At 41.1% G+C, this 21,767-nt stretch overlaps 1 protein-coding gene across 2 annotated transcripts in view; it reads left to right on the top strand.

Annotated features, from left to right (window-relative positions):
• The first annotated feature begins 7,653 nt into the window (after positions 1-7,653).
• The window catches only part of pias1b (protein inhibitor of activated STAT, 1b), a 29,157-nt gene continuing 15,043 nt past the window's right edge, over positions 7,654-21,767 (top strand). Inside the window, exon 1 of one of the 2 annotated variants that reach the window (XM_017691830.2) lies at positions 7,654-7,751. In XM_017691830.2, the coding sequence (XP_017547319.2) occupies positions 7,728-7,751 (24 nt within the window). In that variant the 5' untranslated portion in view covers positions 7,654-7,727. Of the gene's footprint in view, positions 7,752-7,848; positions 9,091-21,767 lie in introns of those variants that run through there. The other variant, XM_017691838.2, reaches the window with a different exon arrangement.

Raw genomic sequence — 21,767 nt, 5'->3', positions numbered from 1 at the left:
TGTAAATGGTTCTATAGGGAGTCTTTTTTAAAGGGTTCTTCGACTGTGGCAAGCTTGGCATTTCACCCAAGAACCCTTAAAGAATAGTATTTTTTACTGGGCTGATAAGTGTGATGAGTACGGCATGGTTAGTTATGTAAGGCCACTGTGGTCATATGAAGGTGAATGCCAGTTATTTCTACTCGGAGGTAAGCTGGTGCTGATGTTTTGCAATGATAAAAGCAGTGCTGTGGAAAAGTCCAAGACCCACACTTCATGATTTGATTCCCAATCGATGCGGCCGTTAAGTACAAAGTATTCACTGAAGAAAAAAATATTTTTGAGGAGCTTTGATCTGACAGTCTACTACACAGGAGTGTTTCATCACTCAGACACAGGAGGAAATCATCTCCATTCTTGCTTGAGATCCACAGGAGGATCCACAGGAGTTTCTGTCCATTGTTCCACTATGAGATGCTAACTGACTACTACCGGTCTGAAAGCACATGCAGCTGTGAAGAAGTCATTACCAAACCTAGAAGGAAATAACAAATCAAAAAGACGAAGAAGAAGAAGGTGCTGGTGTTCTCAGCAAAGTGGACTGGCCACCCCAGAGCCCAGACCTCAGAGTCACTGAATATGTTTGGGATTACTTGGATCAAATGAAGCAGAAAACTTCTAAGACTGAATTCTGGCACTCTGGAAAAATGAACTTCAGATTTCTTTGAAAAGCTGACAGCAAGTCTCCCGAAAAGACTGGAAGCTATAATAAAGGCAAAGAGTGAAAGGCAAAGAGTGAACACACTAAATACTGGAATGTATTTGAAATGTATTTAATTGTTGATGCTTTTGTCTGATTTTCTATTAAATATAAGTTTTCTCCTTTTTTCCCCTGATGTAGAAAAATTAGTAACTTGTACTGAATGGCCATTTCGACTGAAAATTAATTAAATGATGAATGGTCTCTGACTTTTGCACAGTACTGCATGTAAATAGCATTTCTGGAGTGTTTTGGAGCCAATGAAGGCCATAGATACTATACAATGGACACCAAAAGTATTCGGACACTTAGCAATTTAACCACTGATTAACTCAGCAAAGACATTGCTCAAACAAGACACTGTTTGAAAGAACACAAAAAGACAATGACAGTATTGGAATGACATTTTGCATTTTTAAGCATGGCACTAACGCCCAAATACTTTCTGCAGCCACTGTATATGACACTGTAGATATTACAGTTCCTGCCTACAGTCTGCATAACAGTTACTGTGTACTGCCCGGAACTGACCTATTTCTAACATTTACCAATGGGTTCGATTTGTCTGCCTGGCTTTCCTGGACATTTCTCTGGTTTGGTTTAACTAATAACTGGGGTAGTTAAATGAAATAAAATAACTAAGACGAGACCTTTCCCAAACCTTCCACTAGAGGCTGAGCGGTGCATCTTTGTAAAGCACACACAGGTTACAATACTTGGTCTAACTGCGCCATCTAATGGACATGTTTTTTTCCAGAAGACATACTGAAGATCATCTTCAATGCACACTGTTATTCAACAGGCAAGCCAAATCTTTCTGAAATGAATCTTTGATCCTGTTGGATGTTATGGATTTGCACTAATGAGAAGGTCAAAAGAATACAAAATAGAACAGTGGAGCTGAAGGAAAGGAGTCTGAGCAATGCTGTTATCTCAGTTCATTATAACCAAGTAGGTCATCCATAATAAAAAAAATTGCATGGCCTACCTGTGAATAAATATAGCTTATGGATGGATGAATGGATGGATGGATGGATGGATGGATGGATGGATGCTTAGGCAAAGTAATAACTGGAGCATCAACAATTTAGATGGCACAATGTTTAAAGGAACGATAATTGCTAGGAAAAAAATATTTATCCATGAGCAGCTGCAATCACAATGGCTAACCATAACAATCATTTGTGGCATAGTGTAAAAAATTCGATCTAAACCAAAGTGCATGTAAGAAACTGATTGCTGAAATGGCCATGAAATTCTGTTATGAGTCTAACATTACTGCAAATGAAGACATCAGTGTCCATACCTGGAACTGTCCTCACCAAGGGCAGACTGTTGACCCAGATAATTAACCATATGAGGTTAAAGAAACACGCTGTGATTTTAAAAATGCACCGACCCAGTTACTTGACTTGGTGTCAAGATAAAAGAGCGGCGTCGCTCCCATCTCACACTATCAGATTCACCAATATTTCTCATTAAGGGTAGCCAGGTGGTTTAGCGCTGTGGCTCCCAGACTTTGGAATATCATCATTTAGGACGTCTGACTGCTCTTCCTTCTCCTTCTTAAAATGAATCTCAAAACACACAGTTTCACATTTCGTCCCCCGTCCTCTGTTCTTTAAACTGTAACTGTAAAGCTTTCTTGAACCTTGAGAAGAAGAAAAGCGACATATAAATGGAGCACCTGCACATAAGCCTAAGGTAACCATGCCCAATGTCAAGCGTCCAGTAGAGGGGTATGAAGCCCCCTGCACTGAGCTGCTCCACTGAATATCTCTGAGATGAGCTTGAGTAGTGCTTGGGGGTTCTTCAAGGGTTCTTTAGTAAAAGCAATGAGCCTCATTCACCAATATCTTGGTATGTTTTTTCTTAAATTTATTCCTGAGAAAGGTCCTAAGAAAAAGTCTATAAACAGTGAAATTTCCTTTTTTTTTTTTTATTTTACTGTGCACAGAAAGGCTAATTGTGGCATAAAGGCTATTTGGTTATCCTTTGTTATAAGAATATACCAGACAGCATTTGAGGCAATTAAAAAAAAAATCAATGAGATGTCAGGATGCTTTTGGTTAATAAAACAGCTTCTGTCCCCATGGTGAGTAATATAAAATCATGTGTAGAAGTAAGTACACCCCATGGAAGGTATAGATACACCATAAATATCAAATCTTAAACAGTGCTGACAGATAAAGATTATATCATTTAACAAGTGACACCTAAATATAAAATTTTGTCATGTATTCTATCATTGAAATAAACAGTAATGCATGTTTTTGTGGAAAGGTAAGTTGACCCCTATATATAACACTCCTTCAAATGTGTCAAAGTGAAATCAGGTGCACCCGATCGTGTGCTAATGATTACAACACGCTTAGAAATATCTTGGAGGAACTTGTCTTACTGCAACAGATCTCTGATATCGGAGTGTGTGGTCTCATCATGCCTTGATCTAGAGAGCTCTCTGGAGCTTTCGGAAAGAAAGTTGCAGCTAAGCCTATGAGTCTGGGAAGAGGTTTATATCCTGGAAATCAAACATTCCACTGTTCGGAAGAGCCAACTTGTCCAGGCCAAGGTCTCCAGGCAGCTCTTGTCACTGTTGATGTAAATGTGCATGAGAAAGCTTAGAAGCTTTTTTTTTATTTGGAACGTCACAGAGACATAGGCGTCTACAACACAGGCCTCAGAGAGCTCTCTATGTTTGTTATAGGAGGAAGTCTTTGCTGTCTCAAAAGAACATGGGGCAAGACCAAAATTTGTTCTATAATTTGTTCTGTGAATATCTAGGCAAGGACTAGGACTTCTGGAACAGTGTGCTAGTGGCAGAAGAGCCAAAGACAGAGTTGCTTGACCTCACCTGAAGACCCTACACTAGGTGTTTGTTTGGCACTGCTTCGCTGCCTCAGGGCCAACTGGCGCTCACAGAACTGATTATGAATTTTCCTCCATACCAGGTAGTGCTTGAGGATAATATGAAAACGTCTATAAGAAAGTTGAAGCTGAAGAAGATCTAACAGGATAATGATCCTAAACATAGAAGTAAATCCACCAAGGAATGGCATAAAAGCCATAAAAGGACTATGGAATGGCCTAGTCAAAGGACAGACCTGAATCCCACTGAAATTTACATTTACGGCATTTGGCTGACGCTCTTATCCAGAGCGACTTACAATTTGATCATTTTACACAATTGGCCTGACTGCATGTCTTTGAACTGTGGGAGGAAACCAGAGAACCCGGAGGAAACCCACGCAGACACGGGGAGAACATGCAAACTCCACACAGAGAGGATGCCCGGCCGGGGAATCGAACCCAGACCCTCCTTGCTGTGAGGCGACAGCGCTACCCACCACGCCACCGTGCCGCCAAATGTTGTATAAGGATTTGAAAAGGGCTGTATGGGCAAGAAACCCCCCAATCCCTCAAACACTGCACCGCTGGCAGGCTTCTGCATGGAGGAATGAGCAAAATTTCTCTACATAGATATCAGAAACTGGTACACAGTAAGAGGAAATGCCTACATAAAGTTGTTTCTGCCATAAGTGGCAGTACCATCTATTGAGGCCAGTAGAGCACCTACCTTAAAAACAGAAAATCTTGTTTTTTTGTTGTTTTTTTTATAAATAATTAACAGAAAAGTCAAATGTCCATCGCCTTTTTGTTCTATTACACACAAGTTCAGATACAAACATGTCCACATATGTCAAAAGCGAGAAAGATTTGATGGAGTGTTCTTCACAGGACTGTATCTACAGGTGCAGTGAAACAACTAGACCCCAACATGTTACACGTAACGGAATAGGCAATGTAATGTAACTCAACTGCTTTTTTTCCTGAATGTACTTGCTGCCATTCATTATTATGAAGAGATCTTAGCAACAGAAGGTGAGCTTTCATTAACTTAAGTCTGATATTCAGATATTCTTGCTCATTTAACGTAACGTTACGCAATGATGCAACTGTTACGCCATTAGTCCAGAAAGCATGTGCAGACGTTTGCACTGGCAATCATAAAACAACACAACTGTTCTTTCCTGTCTTGCTTACCTCCTCGTGAACTGACATCTCTGAAGTGACGTGCTCTTCACTCTTCCTCGGTGACACAGACCCTGTCTCTCACTCTGAGCTCCCTGACTACACCCACAATTCGGAATGATCAGAAAAAGAACTGATAAGCTAAAAGAACTTCTGGGAACGAAAGAGAAAATTCTAGAAGAGTAGGCGAACAGTAAGAGAACATTCCCAAAGCAATCACACGGATACGGCATATCAGAATACAATTCACAGCCATTTGTCACTGTGAAATTAGACCTCTGCATTTAACCCATCCGTGCAGTGAAACACCCACATACACACACTCTAGTGAACACACACACACTAGGGGGCAGAAGAGCACACTTGCCCGGAGAGGTGGGCAGCCCTATCCACGGCGCCCGGGGAGCAATTGGGGGTTAGGTGTCTTGCTCAAGGACACCTCAGTCATAGACTGTCAGCCAAGGGGATCGAACCGGCAGCCTTCCGGCCACAGGGCTGGTTCCCTGACCTCCAGCCCACGACTGCCCCACATCAAGCTAAATCACATCAAGCTATCAAGCTAAATATTTCGCTTCATGGTGTTATCTGGGTTGATGTGTTCTGTGGCCAAATGTAAGTAGTTTTACATTTATCCCTTAGGCATTGAAGCCATGATCATTTATGATGTTTTATGCCAGTAGTCACTGCAATTCCCCTCAATCCCTTTATGCCTCACCAAAACAAGTTTAGCAGGCAGCCCAGCGCCCAGCAACACTACACAAGTGAAGAACAGATAAACGTGGCAAGTGACTGCATAGGTAAGTTAGTTACCCTGTTAACACGAGTTTTGCACAAATACTTACGTTTCTTCTTCACGATGAATGGACATTCGGTAAGGAGGTCAGGTTTCTGACAGGCTAAGTTAAGCTGTTTAGTAGTAACTGTTTAAATCATTTTCTTTATTCTTTTGAGTTTTTTTCCCTTTCATTTAGTTGCGATAAAGGGAAACTCCACCGATTTTTCTGCATAATTAAATGGATGTAGGTTCACAGGTGGTTTTGGATAGTGAATAAAAAGGCTACGCTGGGCCTCATTTATTGATCTTCTCATCAATGTTTTCTCATATGGGATTTGTTCTTAAGTACGAACAGAATCTGCACACACTCAAAAGCACAAAGGTGTGCAAAATTCTGCAGTTAAAGATCATTTAATGAAACTGACATAAGACTTTTCCTTAGGACCTTTCTCAAGAACAAATGAAAGAAAAAAAAATTGTTTTTTTTTACACATATCACCACCACTGTATAGAAATATGAACACTGGTGGACAGTAACTGAGTAACTGAGTAACTGAGTAAATGTAATTAGTTTCTGTACTTTAGTATTTTTGGTGTATCTGTACTGAAGTTTCTCCGTTCTGGGCGTCTTTCTCCTTTCACTCCGCTACATTTCAGAGTCTAATATCCGACTTTTTCCTCCTACATTTTGAGAAATCTGTCGTTCCTTTTGGTTTCTGTGTGTATAAAAACGTAACATGTCAAAACGAAAGAAGCGCAAAGCCAGAGCACCAATCAGGGCCCAGCGGTCACTTTGTTTAGAGCTGGTTTTGACCTGTTGGTCATACCGACCCAGTGCAGCACGCGGTTCAACGTCAGCGCAGCAGCGTAAAACTTTGGGAGAGTCTGTTCAACATAAATGATGAACTAACCTAACTTTGTGTAAATAGAGCACAATATAGAAATATGTCCACATATGCAGTCGAGACTGACGCGGCTTTTTTCTGAATTTCTACAAACACCATTTCATTTTATAGTAAATGAGTTTGGGCTGGTTTATGTTTATGAACAGACGCCTACAGATCAACATAGTAAAGGAGCTCATCTGTGATCCTGAGTTTAAAGCCAGTTTTTATTCAACTTAAACTTGGAACTAAGTTGTAAATAAATCTGAAACTGAAACTTTGCTTGTGTGTAAAAAGTGATTTCAGAGCCACTCGGTTCTCCCTGATGGAAACTGTTTACCTTCAGTGTTTTGTGCTTCTGATCATTTTAATAGACGTCAGCGTCACTAATTAATGACCTTCTATTAAAAGACTGGTTTACCAAGAGAGACGCTGGAGGACTTTCACCTGAAATGAGTTCATGAAGCCAGTCTGGTTATAAAAATGATAACAGGACATCAGAGCCAGAATTTCTCTTTTAGTACTTTTACTTTATACTTAAGTACATTTGAGGGTAAATACTTTAGTACTTTTACACAAGTGGAGGTCTAAAGGGAGGAACTTCTACTTTTACTGGAGTAAGAGCAGAACAGAGCCAGAATTACTCTTTTAATTCAATTCAATTCAACTTTATTGTCATTATACAATACAGGGTAGTACAGTGAAAAGAAACACTATCGTGCTACTTTTAGTAAACAGTGCAAAGACAAAAGACAGTAAAAGACAGACAAAACGTGCATGGCCAGTAGGTACAGGTGTTGAACGTAGACAAGATGTGCATAGGCAAGCGTTCCAGGTGTATTGGATGTGTAGACAGTTCGTTAGTACTTTTACTTCATACTTAAGTACATTTGAAGGCAAATACTTTGGTACTTTTACTCAAGTGGACGTCTAAAGGGAGGAACTTCTACCTTTACTGGAGAAATATTTTACCTTGGGCGTCTCTACTTCAACTCAGGTACATGATTTGTGTACCTCGTCCACCTGTGAGTATGAATCTACAGCGATCGGCGTTTGCAGTTGAATTATAAACGTAAATTTTGTAAAATTGGTGGAGTTGCCCTTTAAACAGGGCATGGACTGTAAGCGGACCAAGTCTGGCTAAGTGTCGTGACTGAACAGGCCTGTCTGAGCCTTATCCCGGCGGACTTTATCAAAAATGTAGGCGCTAATTTTGAATGTGCGTGAGATTCGTTAGCTGAGAGCTGCGTCCGGCTCACGTGCCGAGAGTCCAGCACGCCTGCGCCACACTAACAAGATGGCGGAGAGTGCGGAATTGAAGGTAAAGCGTAGCCACAAAATCGCTCCTGATATCGAGCTGAAAACGTTCTCGGCTGGTTTGTGCGGCGCGGTGTGTGCGGCGTTCAGACGGAGCGACGGCCCCGGTGTGCCTTAAGCGGGGCGGCTGTGTTACGCGCTTCGCTCCGCGGTGGAGGAGCGTTGTTATTGTTGTGATGTTGAGACTTGGTGGAGTCCAGCTGGAGGAGCTAGCTGCGGCTAACGTAGCGTAGCTGGGTCGCAGCTTCCTCGTCGCGTTTAAACGAGATTTATCGAAACTTCTGGACCCAAAATCTCAGCTGAAACGGTGGTGTGCGTTTGGTACGAGCTGTATGTTTGTGACGGGCCCGGTTTCGCCGTTTAAGTCCACGCATAAGGCGCGATATCTGTCGTTAGCTGGGTGTCTGTTTTTGTGGCTAGCCGGGGTTAGCTGCCCGCCGCCGTGCTGCGTAGGCTGCCAGCCGGCCGGCTGGCTCGCTTCGCTCTGCCTAAAGCTTGACAGGCTGGCGTACAGCTAGCCCGTGAGCTAACCGTGAAGCCGACTAAAGCCGGACCGATCTAGGGACGGTACTCGCTGGCCCCGTTTCTGAGACGCACGTTACTGAGGCGGGCTGCTTCAGAGCCGCTGTGGGCGCGCGTTCTGACCAGTGGTCTGGTCAGAAATCAGGGCTGAAGCTCCTTAGTCGAGTTGCTGGTGTAGTTAGTTAGCCACCTTAGTTAGCTGGCAGACAGATATGTGGATGTAGAGAACATAGTTGATGTTTAAAAAATAAATAAATACGAATCTATTTTCACTCAACAGGTCTTCGGAATTATGAGGTTGAAGCTTTTGCGTTAATGCGAGGCGGGAGCTGACGTTAAGTTACCGGGAGAGGCGTAATCAGCTGCTGTGGCTCTGTCGCCTCTGACATTGTCTTGTATTTTGAATGAGAAGTAGTCGACCATGCCCTGCGATGGACTGGCGACCTTCCGCCCGGTGACCACTGGGATAGGCTCCAGCAACCTCGGCGACCCTGAGGGAGAAGCGGCTTAGAAGTCGGATGGATGGATGGAAGTAGTCGACCAGTGTTGCCCGGTGTGGGGCGCGTAAATGCTTGGTTCTTGCTGTGCTTGATCATCGACAAGAACATGTTTACTGGCCGGGCACATGTTTAGTCAGGTTGTGTGTGTGTGTGTGTGTGTGTGTGTGTGTGTGTGTGTGTGTGTGTGTGTGTTAGCTCATGCTGGCGCACGTATTATATGACGCTGTTCAGTCACCGTCTGGCTCGAGAGTCTGTACAGAGCTGTTCGTCGCCGGTTGTGTCCACCGATGTCCAGTCTGGGTTCAACCGAAACTGTAGTAGGTAAAGGCACCAAGTTTCACAGAGGGGGGGTTTTCCTGTGTTTTCACTGCTGTATTCTGATGTGGTTGGTTAGTGTAGTGGTTAACACCTCTACCTTCTACACTGTAGACTGGGGTTCAGTCCCCCACCTGGGTAAACACCCTACACTATACCAATAAGAGTCCTTGGGCAAGACTCCTAACACCACCTTCGCCTACTTGTGTAAAAGGATCAAATTGATAGTCGCTCTGGATAAGACGGTCAGCCAAATGCCATAAAATGTAAATGCTGAATGTGTTCAGTCAGCCGCCGAGCTGCTTTTACTCGCTGCTAGTTATATAAATTAGAAATATAAATGCCAACATAACTAATTTTGAAATGAACTTGAAAGCGCTGAGAGGAACTGGTGTCGCTGAATGACTAAGTAAGTCGAAATGAAGCATTTATACACCTAAAACACTGCAGTTTGATTGGCTTGAGGCGTTGATTGAGTGTTGCCTTTGCTGTGTTTATCTCTGGCATATGGAAACTCGTTGCCGCCAAGGTGTGTGGGTTTTTTTTTTTTTTTTGCTTTTGTCTCCCCAATTTGTCAAAGTATTGACGTAGTATCTCGAAATGTTGATTACTTATTGGAAATATTGACTTCGTAATGACTTTCTCGAGATTTTCAGATACTGCATTGAAATAAGCGAGTAATTGTAAATAGTTTCATAGTCGTTATTTCAATATAGTAAGTCAATATTTTGAGATACTGTGTCAATATTTTGACATACGGCTGCCAGAAACAGAAAAAATCACTCCAGCCCACAGGCCGTTATTCCCCCTCTCCTCTACCTGGCAGGAATGGGCTTACATACTGGGCAGTTCTGGTGCTGATAGTGACAATTATAATAATATTATAATAATAAACTTGTTCTGATCAATACTGATACCAAAAAGCAATAATATATTTTTTTAATTAAATAAATAAATTAAATTTAAGCAATGCTGCTGTGATAAGTCACTGTAATTGGCTACATCAGCACTGTAAATATGTTGATTTGCGTAGTTGATTCCCTTTTTTTGGTTTGTTTTTTAGATTAATTCCTCACCTTATAGCTGAGATCATTAATATTTTTGTTTTTCTGATCAGAAACGTTTAGGCTAGTTTTGTTGTGGTAACATTTGGTAGATTTAATATATCGCACTTTTAACAACCTGAACATCATTTATACTTAATAATAAAAAATTAAAGCCTTACGTGTTTAGTTGTCCCATTTGCTCCTGTTTATTTTGCCTGTTGTGCTATTAGGCAAAGCTGTATTAAGGCTGTATTAAGGCTGTATTAAGGCTGTATTAAAAGCTGTATTAAAAGCTGTATTAAGGCTGTATTAAAAGCTGTATTAAGGCTGTATTAAGGCTGTATTTTCTATGTTTGCACCTGATGTAACTGCAGCTTTAATATTAAAATTCAGCACTGCAGCGCGGCTTTATCTATTTACCAGTGTCGTTGATGAGTTTCCTATTCATTACTGCTGTTTTAATGAAGTCTAAACCTGAAAATTGTATAGCCTTTTTTTTTTTTTTTTGGTTCTGAAAGTAAATCGTTTAGATTAAAACTGCAACAACTACTTACATCATAGATAACTTTGAAAATGACTCGTGATAACAAATCGTGCTGTGGAGTCATTGGCTAGATGATAATTGCGCTTCCCGTTCACATTTTCTTTGTGTGATTGAAGCTGGGAAATTAGCAACACCGCAAAATTTAAATAAACTGATAATTAAAAAACTGCCCTGTGATGGACTGGCGACCTGTCCAGGGTGTATCCCCCCACCACCAACCCTGAGGGACAAGCGGCTTAGCGAATGAATGAATGAATGAATGATAATTTAAAAATGTTTTTTTTTTATTTCTTTTGCGTTTTGGTCTCCAACCTACACATGAATTATGCTTTAGGTCGCTCTACAGGGTGGAGAGTCTTCAAACCTTTTTTTTCCCTTTGTCTTTTTTCTTCTGTGGTTTCACGTGGATGGATGTTTTTGAAAACGCTGACATAATGCACGTGGTTATTGCTATTTCACAAGTGGTGAGAATGCTTTAGGTCTCTGCATGTCTCACATGGCTGCTTGTGTGCGCGGTAATATCACGTTTGATTATTTTATCTGAAAGTTTTTGTAGAGCCAGTCTACCTCCTTTAAAGTACTAAGATTTGTCTTGTTTTTTTTTCTGTATTTTATTTTACACGGACTAAAATTTACAAGCAGTGTGGAAGATCCCTTATTAAAAGAACCAGTTTTTTCCACGTCTGATTTAGATTTGAAAAAATTTGAAAAAGCGTTGTGCAAACGAAGGGAAATCCTTGTGTTTTTATGACGCGTTTCTTTTTTTGATTAGTCATGATGGACTGATTAACTCGTTATAGAAATAGTGGTACCTGCAGCTTCGGTGTAGATTAATCAATAAAATAATCAGTACATTACGTCCACAGGATAGTTCATATGATGCGAAATGAGCATAACACGTTTAAACACAAAAGCTTGATGATGATGTATTCGTTTTACATATTGATGGCATAGCTAAACCGAACGTTATGGAAATGGTTAAACTATTTTATGTCAATATTTCACTTAATGTAACGCTTTCACTTTATTTAGTGAAATTTAAGTTTGGGGGCTCTTCCAGCCGTTCCTGTTGGCATAGCAGTGGCATTACTGTCTGAACGAGATCAATCCTCCAGTTTGGGCTGAGCAATTTGGTAAAAATGCAATACACAATATAAATCAGGATATTTGAACTTTTTCTGAGGCTAGAATAGACAAAAACACAGTAACAGTACCCGATTAAAAAAATAAATAAATATCAAAAACGTTATGCAGTGATTTTTGTTTTTGTTTGTCGTTTCAGAAGCTGCCCTGCACTAAATCCAATTAAACAGACCTCTTTATGCTCTCTTTGTAATGAAGTATGCAGTTGTTCAGTCATTAAGTTCTGACTACATCCACAACATCCTCAGAACCGGATAATCTTACATAATGGGCTATATGTGATAACGACAGCGATAAACGATCGCCCACCAGTCTTCATATCTGGTGTGCTTTTAGTTTGAAAAGAATAGAAATGCCCACCGCGAGTGAGTGTGCATGCGTAAATGTATGTGCAAAATAAAAATAGGCCGTTTATAGTTCCAATATCATCAGAGCATAAATATTAAAGATGTCCTGTTTATCGGGAAATAATGTATTGGCTGCCAACACGTCACGCGCCCTAAAATCCTGAACATCGTGTAATTGAATGTGCTCTCATATTGTGTAAAGTCAAGACTGAATGCAATGGAGATCAGTACGAGATGTTCACAGTTCTTGCCATCCTTATTTATATGTTACTGCGAGTTTTATACTATTGTACAATAGAAAATGGATGGATGGATGGATGGACAATGTCTTGTAGTGTAGTGATGCTGTGTGTGTGTGTGTGTGTGTGTGTGTAATGATGACAATGAGCTAGAGCTGGTACTGAAATTATAAACTGCAGTTGTGATTTTTGTGGGGAAAATGCTGCTGGTCACTGTGGCGGGAGAGTCAGTCCCGTCGTGTAGGGCTGCTGTCCGGTAGTTTGGTGAATTTCTCTGTTTAAACACACGTAGTAAACCTGACAATTAACAGATGAGTTGACTCAGGTGTGTTTGAGCAGGAAAACCGCCAACTGTGCTGGACACTGACCCTCCAGGACTAGAAGTAAGTCCCTCTGCTCTGTGCAGAAGCGTCACTGTCTGGGCCTAACCCTAACCCTATATGCAGTAATACCCACAGAGAAAAACTCTTTGTGAATCCGGCAACGTTCAGCAGCTGCTGGACGAGATGTTTTGAGCTTTCCGTGAATCCTTGTCAGTGTTCAGTTTCAGGTGTATTTCTTGGGGGGCAGTCGTGGGCTGGAGGTTAGGGACTAGAAGGTCGCTGGTTCGATCCCCAGAGCTGACGGCACATGACTGAGGTGTCCTTGATCAAGACACCTGACCCCCAACTGCTCCCCGGGCGCCGTGGATAGGGCTGCTCACCGCTCTGGGCAAGTGTGCTCACTAGTGTGTGTGTGGAGCTTTACTTCATGGATGGATTAAATGCTGAGGTGAAACTTCCCCGTTTGTGGGATTAAAAAGCCTCACTTACTTAATCAAAGGCTGTGACTGAAATGAATCCGATCGAGTTTTTAGGGCACTATTGAGCATGTCGGACATTTTTCTGACTCTGAATCTCCCACAGTGCACTAGATCAGCAATGAGCCTCTTGTTACTGCACAATGGAAAGAGGAGTGTCACGCTAACGGCGGCTGCTGAGCTGTTGACGGTGACTTTCTCGATTATCGTGACAAACACCACAGAGAAAAAGGTGAAAATGAAGACCGTGATGCTGCTCACTGTACAGCTAAAGCACCGAATGGTGAACCAAGACGCAGCTGTACTGTGGCAGGTTTTTAGTTTTGGGATTTTTAATTAAGATCTTGTTCCGTGTCCCAAAAAAAAACATCATGACCTTCAATAAAAGTTTAGACAGTTATTATGATGGAAGACATTTATGCACATTTTTATTTATTTCCTAATCTTTGCACTTTAAAGTCTTACTAAGTGTGATACTGTGTGTTGAGAGCATACAGGATAGATATGTATGGCGGTATAGTAAAGAAAAGGATTTGTTGATGATAATTTTCCTACGTTTCTCTCGTCCCTATTTTCTCTTAGAAATAAAAATAAATAAATAAATAGATTTTCAAACTGAAAAATAAGATTATTTGCAGTCCAGTGAAGTGTTTGTCATGTTGTTGCTGCGATGGTCTGTGCGTATGTATATATATATATATGTATATATATATATATATATATATATATATATATATATATATATTATATGTGTGTGTTTTATGCCCAAAATTATTCTCTATGTAAAAATCAATCGTTTATGCTTTTAAAAAATACTCTTGGTAGATTTGATTCAGTATTGTGTATTTTGGGGAGCTTTAACGCTTGTTGGTATTTTTGTGGAGAGGAAGTTCCCTGGTGACTAATAACATCCCCTAAAGAGAAGACGCTTCCTCCTGAAAACAGCAGCTCTCTGTGGGCATGTTTCTGTGTGTCAGAGTGTATCGCCTCAGAATGACCACAAAAAATGAAACCGAAAGGGTCGGTTTCTTAATTCAGCTGCTAGTATGGGAACTGAATGTGCGACGTGTGAAACAAAACTGTAGATGATTCACTCGAGACAAGCATGTAAAAGTAGAAACTGTTCAAACTCTCCACTAAGAAACACACAGCTCACTCATGGTGTTGTGCTATTTCAGGATAGATTTGTTACAGGATTGAATCAGATGAATTTTTCACCCTGATATCTATTCCAGCTTTTTGTGTTGCTATAATTTTCTGCAGCATCGGCTTGATACTGAATAATATGGGATGGATGTTTTAACTGGAGAAGTGGAGAAGAATAATTTTAGTTTTAAAAATTGCTTTCACTGAAATAAAAAAATTCTCAGTGTTCTTAAACATCCAGGTGATGGTTATTATCATGCATGGTAAATTTTATGATTCCCAGTTCGAGGGACGTTAAGTTCAGCATTTTTTATAGGGATGCACAGACATGAAAATTGGAAAATGTAGAATTTGATAATCTACCAAGAGCAGAGGGTTAAAGGTGGTGTTTTTATGTTTATATATATATATATATATATATATATATATATATATATATATATATATATATATATATATATATATATATATATATATATACACACACACACCTATATATATATATATATATATATATATATATATATATATATATATATATATACACCTTTTATTTATATACCTTTTATTGTTATTGTTGTATTCAATAGCCACGTTTACATGCAGCCTGATCCGTTAATAATCTAACTAATAGCTCGATCGGAATAGAATGCGCCCATGTAAACACTTCAGTCGGAAGAGACTAATCCGATTGAGGCCATTCGGAATACAGTTTCTATCCGATTGAACGAGGTGGGTAAACCTCTAAATAATCTGTTAAATAGAAGAATAATAGCTGTGTGAACACCTGAATCCGATTACGCTCGTGAGAGCACGACGTCTTCCTTTATAAGCGCATGTGAAGGGCGTTTCTCTGAGTCTGACGTCAGTTTAAAGCAATTAAACACACAAGCACTGCTCACTGCTGCTCATCTCACTCTGACTGGACCTGGTGATGTTCGATGATAAACACCTCCGTCTGGATCTGTAATCAGCTTGTATTCAGACAGACTGTGTAAACACAGACACTGATTGAAACGTTTATACAGTTCAGCTTTGCTTCGCAGCTGCTGTGAGTGCTTCATTGCTTGCTTGGCAAAAACGCACAACTAATTGACACGATCAGCACATTTCATATGTGACCTTTACAGTAAACTCAGTGATGCCACAAATAAATAACATCTGTTTAAGTGGATGCTGCCTCTGATTTAACTCTCTCTGTTTTAGAAGGTTCGGTGTCTGTTTTATGTGTCAGTGTATCAGTAGGGGATAAGATGGCACATGCTAATAATAGGAACTTGCTCAGTTGTTTGCCTGTTTGTTTATTCCCACGTGTATACAATGTTAAATAGTGGTCAGAGTGAACGTAAAATTTGAGTAACCTTTGATTTTGTTAACTTCCGTTAAGAAGCTGTAAGCCCATACGGTTCATAAACTGGGTAAATAAAGTTATAGACTGGACTGGAGGTGTGAACTGCATTGACGTTTGTGCCTGATTCAAAGATTATATAGAGAGGGAGTCAGCATTCATGGACGTAATAAAATAAAAAACTTAAGTTTTAAAAATTTTAAGTACTGAAAATACAAAATTCTAAACATGTTATTATTTATTTGTGACAGCTGGCTGGCTGGGTAGGCAAGGCTAGGTTGGTGCTGCATTAGGACACATCATTAAACTTTAAATAAAATTAATACTTGTAGCTGTTTGCCTACAAAGAATGAGTCTTTGCTTTAACAGTGTGTCGGACGTGGAAACTCATCATGTGATGACAAAAATGTTGTACTTAATTATCCATCCGTTTTCAGACTGTTTTTTTTTTTAGGTGTGTGTTTATTTTTTGAGCAGACGATTCAACTTTTATTTTTTGAGACAGGAAACCGAGAATTTGACAGAGACAACCTGAGTGGTTCAGGAAATGCATCTTCGCATCGTTCAGCGTTCAGGGTCTCTTCGTTCTAGTTCTAATTAGGACTTGTTGAGTGGTGCCGAGTGCGCTCAAGTTTTGAGTTCAGTCTACATGCCAGAACCAAAAGACTGAAGAACTGACTAAATAATGGAACTTCTTGTTTTCCGTGCAAGGTTGAGCGTGATGGCTCTAATAATGAGCTGACTGCTAGAACTGCTGTCAAGACCCAAACAGTGTGAGTCCAAGAGAATGACTGGAACTCTTATATAATGCGGTCGTTATGAATGTGCAAAATAAAAAGTACATTTTGTTAGTTGTTTGTAGAGGCTAACTGACGATCAGCGGCCCTACGCCATCAAATATAAGCCATAAAATTACTGGTATTGACTGGTGAGGTGATTGATATTGATTAGGTATGCAAGGCTAAAACCATGCATCTGTTTATGTTGCAAAGAAAGCTGTACTGTGTCTATATTAGATGTGTACCTGCACCTAAGTAGTGGCAAGATTAAAATTAAGATTAAGAGACCCTCATTAGTCCCGAGAAGTGAAACACCACATACACGCTAGTGAGCACACACACACACTAGGGGGCAGTGAGCACACTTGCCCGGAGCGGTGGGCAGCCCAATCCACAGCTCCTGGGGAGCAGTTGGGGGTTAGGTGTCTTGCTCAAGGACACCTCAGTCATGTGCTGTCGGCTCTGGGGATCGAACCGGCGACCTTCCGGTCACGAGGCTGGTTACAAGATTCTGATGAAGGTTAGAGAAGTCGTTCCACAGGATTATGGTTTTAAATGAAATCTTGTGCATTTTACCGGCTTTAAATACTAGCTGATATTTCTGAAAGAGTTCTTGAATATTCCTTCTTAAAATCGGCCATAAAAGCGAAAACATTTGAAGTGTTTTAAGTCATTTGACGGAACAGATACGCTTCCTTTTAGTCCGTATTTGTCGCATTGGCTGCACCCGTTGCCGCTTTTTTCCATAACTTGAGTGTGATATCCAGCCAAATCCCACGTTCCCACTTTCTATAGCATATTCTAAACCTCTAAATATTTAGAATAATAACTTTGCTGAGATATTATGCTCTCGTTGGCGTGGCTGTAAGGAGAGCAGCTCCTGCACTGTAATGCTGAGTCTTCTCCGATACAGTGATTAAAAACTATTCTTTGTGTTTGTGTCAAATTAAACAGATGTTATTTGTGCTGTAATGTTTTAAATCTGGTGTAAAACTGATTAATTAGAAAAGAAAAGGTGAAAAAGAGCCGATATTTCTGCCCGAAGCGGTTTCAGGTGGAGCCGAGATAGAGGCGGTACGTGGATAAAGATCAGTGTGCTTACATGTTTGTGATATGAGCTTTTTTTGTTTCTTTTTTTCTTCCTCATCATCTGCTAATCATCTGATATTTTGAAGCTCCTTCACATGAAATATAATATTATTCGAAATATTTCGAAAAGAAACTGTTCTACCCGAAGGCCTTTGCTGATGAATTTTACTTTTGGCAGCGGTTTGTAGCGTAAAAATAATGAAGCTTCTGTGTATTTCGTAGAAACCCAAGTACTAGAGTTGTAAACAAGTACTGAAGTGTTCAGGTTATTTGGGCCAGCCGCTACATTCAGGTTTTTAAAAAAAAAATTTTTTAATTTTCTGGTCTTGGGAGTTCTCCCAACAGGCTTTCTAGTACAGGGATGTCCATCTCTCTTCGTGGACAGCTGGAGTCCTACACAGTGTGGTCATTTCCCTGTCCAAACACACCTGATTCAACTCATAATTTTCTTACTAGGTTCAGTGGGTGTGTTTGAACAGGGAAATCACCACACTTTGCTGGTGTCCAGCGCTGTAGGACCAGAATTGGAAGCCTTTATTCCAGTCTTTGTTTTTTGTTGTTGTTGTTGTTGTTGTTGTGGGTCAGGTGTGGACATAGACTCCTGTCAAAACTACACATTCCCTGCAGAAATGCATCCCTTTATATGCACCTGCCCTTTATCCTGGGTAATGAAGTGTGCTCAGCTGTGCAATAACTTATCCTCCTGACCTCCTAACATGGAACAAGCAGCCGGACCTCTTCTTTTTTTGTCCTGTGACTGATGATAGCAGAGCATTGCTGGTCAGTGAGACATCAGTGCAGTAGTAATCATAGCTGGGTGCTCCTTTGTAAGACTGCAGACAGATTGCAGGTGCTGAAAAGCCTGGATGAGCTCAGACTGTCCTGCTCTGTCATGCTAACTAAAACCTAGTGGGGCATCAGATTTATTTACGTTTTTGAAGAATAAATAAATAATAAAGGAATGAAAATCCCTGTATTTATTGATATTGGTCCTTGTGTTGTCACTATGTAGACCACAGAAAGTGCTGCAAAGTCCAGTGACACGAATCGACGCGCTTGTTTGTGAATATTTTAGTTTTGTTACACATGATGACAGACGTACTACTTTCCCTTTCCCGTTTATTGTTTTGCTGTATTCTTCCCGTCACATCGGAAGTCATGTTTTCAAGTTAAATCGAACCTGTAGGGCAGACGTTCTCGAGTATCATAGCCTCTCTTGATCCTGGACGTGATGCTTTTATTGTATAATATCCCTCACAGAAACATGAAAGTCCCACATGGATTTCTTTTTGTTTTTCTTCCACTTTTTGTTCTTAAACTTGAACTGTGTTGACCACTTCTGGTCTGTGCCTGGAACAGAAGTAGTGTTTTTAATCACAGTTTCCAGTTTTTATGATCATTTAAATGATTTATGTTTTAGATTTTTGATGGTTTGACATTTTATTGTTAGCAGATTTTTAAAAGGTTTTTTCCAGGCCAAATATTTTGGCAGTTTTTCTCTTAACATTTTTTTTTGTGTGTAAAATGTTTAGTGGCTGAAATTCTGCTGCATCCTTACTACCATCAAGCAGCCGACTCTTGGGTGCATTGTGTAAAGTTCTGACCTGTAATCACTGTTTTTAGTTTAATTTAGGGCTTCCCAAGCAACAGAAGTGAAAGAATGAAGTTGGTTCATGCAAGTTAGAGCCCTGATGTAAAGGAAAGCGAACTGAAGAAGCTGTGAGGCATTGTAGCTTCCCAGGCTAGCTGTTTTTAGCGGCTGGCTATCTTGAAGCAGCGCTCCGTCACTCGCACAACACGACGAACTAATGTTACTGTAGATCAAACAAGACACGAAAGCATCGATTTCAGTTTAACCATGACTAAAAGGAGGTTTGAGAGATTCACACTGCAGTTAATGCTTTTACACAGCGGGCGTCAGATGTATTGCAGTTCACGAATAGAGAAATCCAGTCGTCTGCTAGCTCATGTCTGAATACTGTGGTGTGCTTTGACGTAGGTGTGGTAGGAGTGATCCCACAAACGGGGAAATTCCACCTCCGCATTTAACCCATCCGTGAAGTTAAACACCACATACACACTAGTGAGCACACACACACTAGGGGGCAGTGAGCACACTTGCCCGGAACGGTGGGCAGCCCTATCCACGGCGCCCGGGGAGCAGTTGGGGGTTAGGTGTCTTGCTCAAGGACACCTCAGTCATGTGCTGTCGGCTCTGGGGATCGAACCGGCGACCTTCCGGTCACGAGGCTGGTTCCCTGACCTCCAGCCCACGACTGCCCTGTTTGTTCCAAGTTGACGCTGTTGAGAAACCAAACACTTAAGCGCTGTTGTTGGCCATTCGTTTAGCATTTGTAGCGGGATAGCCGAGCACGCGTCACCAGACGCCTAAGATAATCTGTTTTCTTTCTTAAATTATGATTGTTACAAAAATTGCAGCCGTGCTTTTCCAACTGGTAAAAACCTCTAATCGGATACTTTCTCCCACTGTCCCGTGACCGATTCGTGAAATGTTGGCGAGTGTTTGTCATGTTCTGACCATAAAGGATGGTCTAAAACCACAATTAACCATCCAGGGAAAAAATCTGCCTTCAAGCCTGAAAGAAATAATGATCTGACACTTGTTTTGTTTATATTGATAACATTTTCGGCAGTGTCGCCCAGCTCTAGTTTAACCTCCTGAAGACTAACAAAGCGCTCTCTACACCATGTAAAATATCTGCTCAACACACTTTTATCAAACTCTAGACTCTGATTGAGCACTTGGCTAAAGTTGTTGTTGATGTGGATACTTTGGGGCTTCGATAAACTCCTTTGATGACCTCTTTGACTTTTCACAGCATGTCTAAAGGCAAGTGAAGACGAGTGGACTGCTAAGCTTCCGTCTTGCTGCGTTCTTCTTTGGGCGGTGGTCTTGCATTTTGCCTCCCCTCGCTCGCTGTGCGTTTGTGCTTCGGCGTGATGGGCAGGATTAATAAAGTCTGTTTGTGTCTGTGTTTGTATGAACAGTGCAGTTGGCACTTGGTAATAAACCGGTGAGGAGTCTCTGGTCATAGAGGTGGAGAAATGCGAGCTGCTATGGTCTGCAGTCCTCTGTTTTCTCTGGAGCTGAGCTTCACTGCTTTTGTTATGAAAGCTCAGTAGTTCAAGCTTCGTCTCAATCACCCCCTCCCCCAATATCTCGTCTGTACTGAGCCATAGTTTTAATAGGAACCAAATGTCTGGTACCATGCTGTTTAGCTTTAAAATAGCCAAGGCTTGCAGGAGCGTTAGTCATTTGTCTATTCATGTTTGATTAAATCTCAAAATTTGGCTGTAAGTGCAATATGATGTATTCTTGACTGTTTCACATCACGTGCGAACATCTGTTGACAGTTCACCGTGAAGAAAATGGTGGAACTGCAGCCATAATTAAACAAGTCTACATCAGAACTGTGGCCAAGAAATCAGCAGTGTAGGAGGAGTCTTCTTTCACGGGGAGTCAGTTGATTCTTCTGACAAGAAAACATCTCAAAAATGTTTTTCATGTGTACTTCTGGTGCCTCTGAAGGGGAGAGGTCATGATATTCTTTCTAGCTACTAGATGTTTATCAGTGTGACTCAGGACATTTTCACACCGTCTCTGTTTCAGACGTGTGTCTGAAGTTTGTTCTCTGAGTCAAAAGCATGGAAGGCTTCAGTCAGTCTGTGTTGTCTTGAGGATAACATTTATTCTAAGCACATTTGCAAAGCTGTGGTGTTTAAGTTAAGTGATACTTTATTAATCCAACAAACGGGGAAATTCCACTTCCGCATTTAACCCATCCGTGAAGTGATGCACCACACACACACTAGGGGGCAGTGAGCACACTTGCCCGGAGCGGTGGGCAGCCCTATCCGCAGCGCCCGGGGAGCAGTTGGGGGTTAGGTGTCTTGCTCAAGGACACCTCAGTCATGAACTGTTGGCCGTGGGGATCGAACCGGCGACCTTCCGGTCACAGGGCCAGTTCCCTGAACTCCAGCCCACGACTTAATATTAATAAACAACCTGAGTGATCAGATTATGATGACAGTGGATGTGTATTGAATTGAATATGCCTAAAAGAGAAGGTTTTAGAGGTTTTTGGGTGCCTTTACGCACCTAGGCCTATGTGAGTGGTTCATATTGCAATAACTAGGAGCATAATATGAGCGTACCTCAACATAGGCCTGTGCCCGGTGTTC

The sequence above is a fragment of the Pygocentrus nattereri genome, chromosome 7, assembly GCF_015220715.1.
Source record: "Pygocentrus nattereri isolate fPygNat1 chromosome 7, fPygNat1.pri, whole genome shotgun sequence".
Lineage (NCBI taxonomy): Eukaryota > Metazoa > Chordata > Actinopteri > Characiformes > Serrasalmidae > Pygocentrus > Pygocentrus nattereri.
This window is presented reverse-complemented; position numbering and strand designations above follow the sequence as displayed.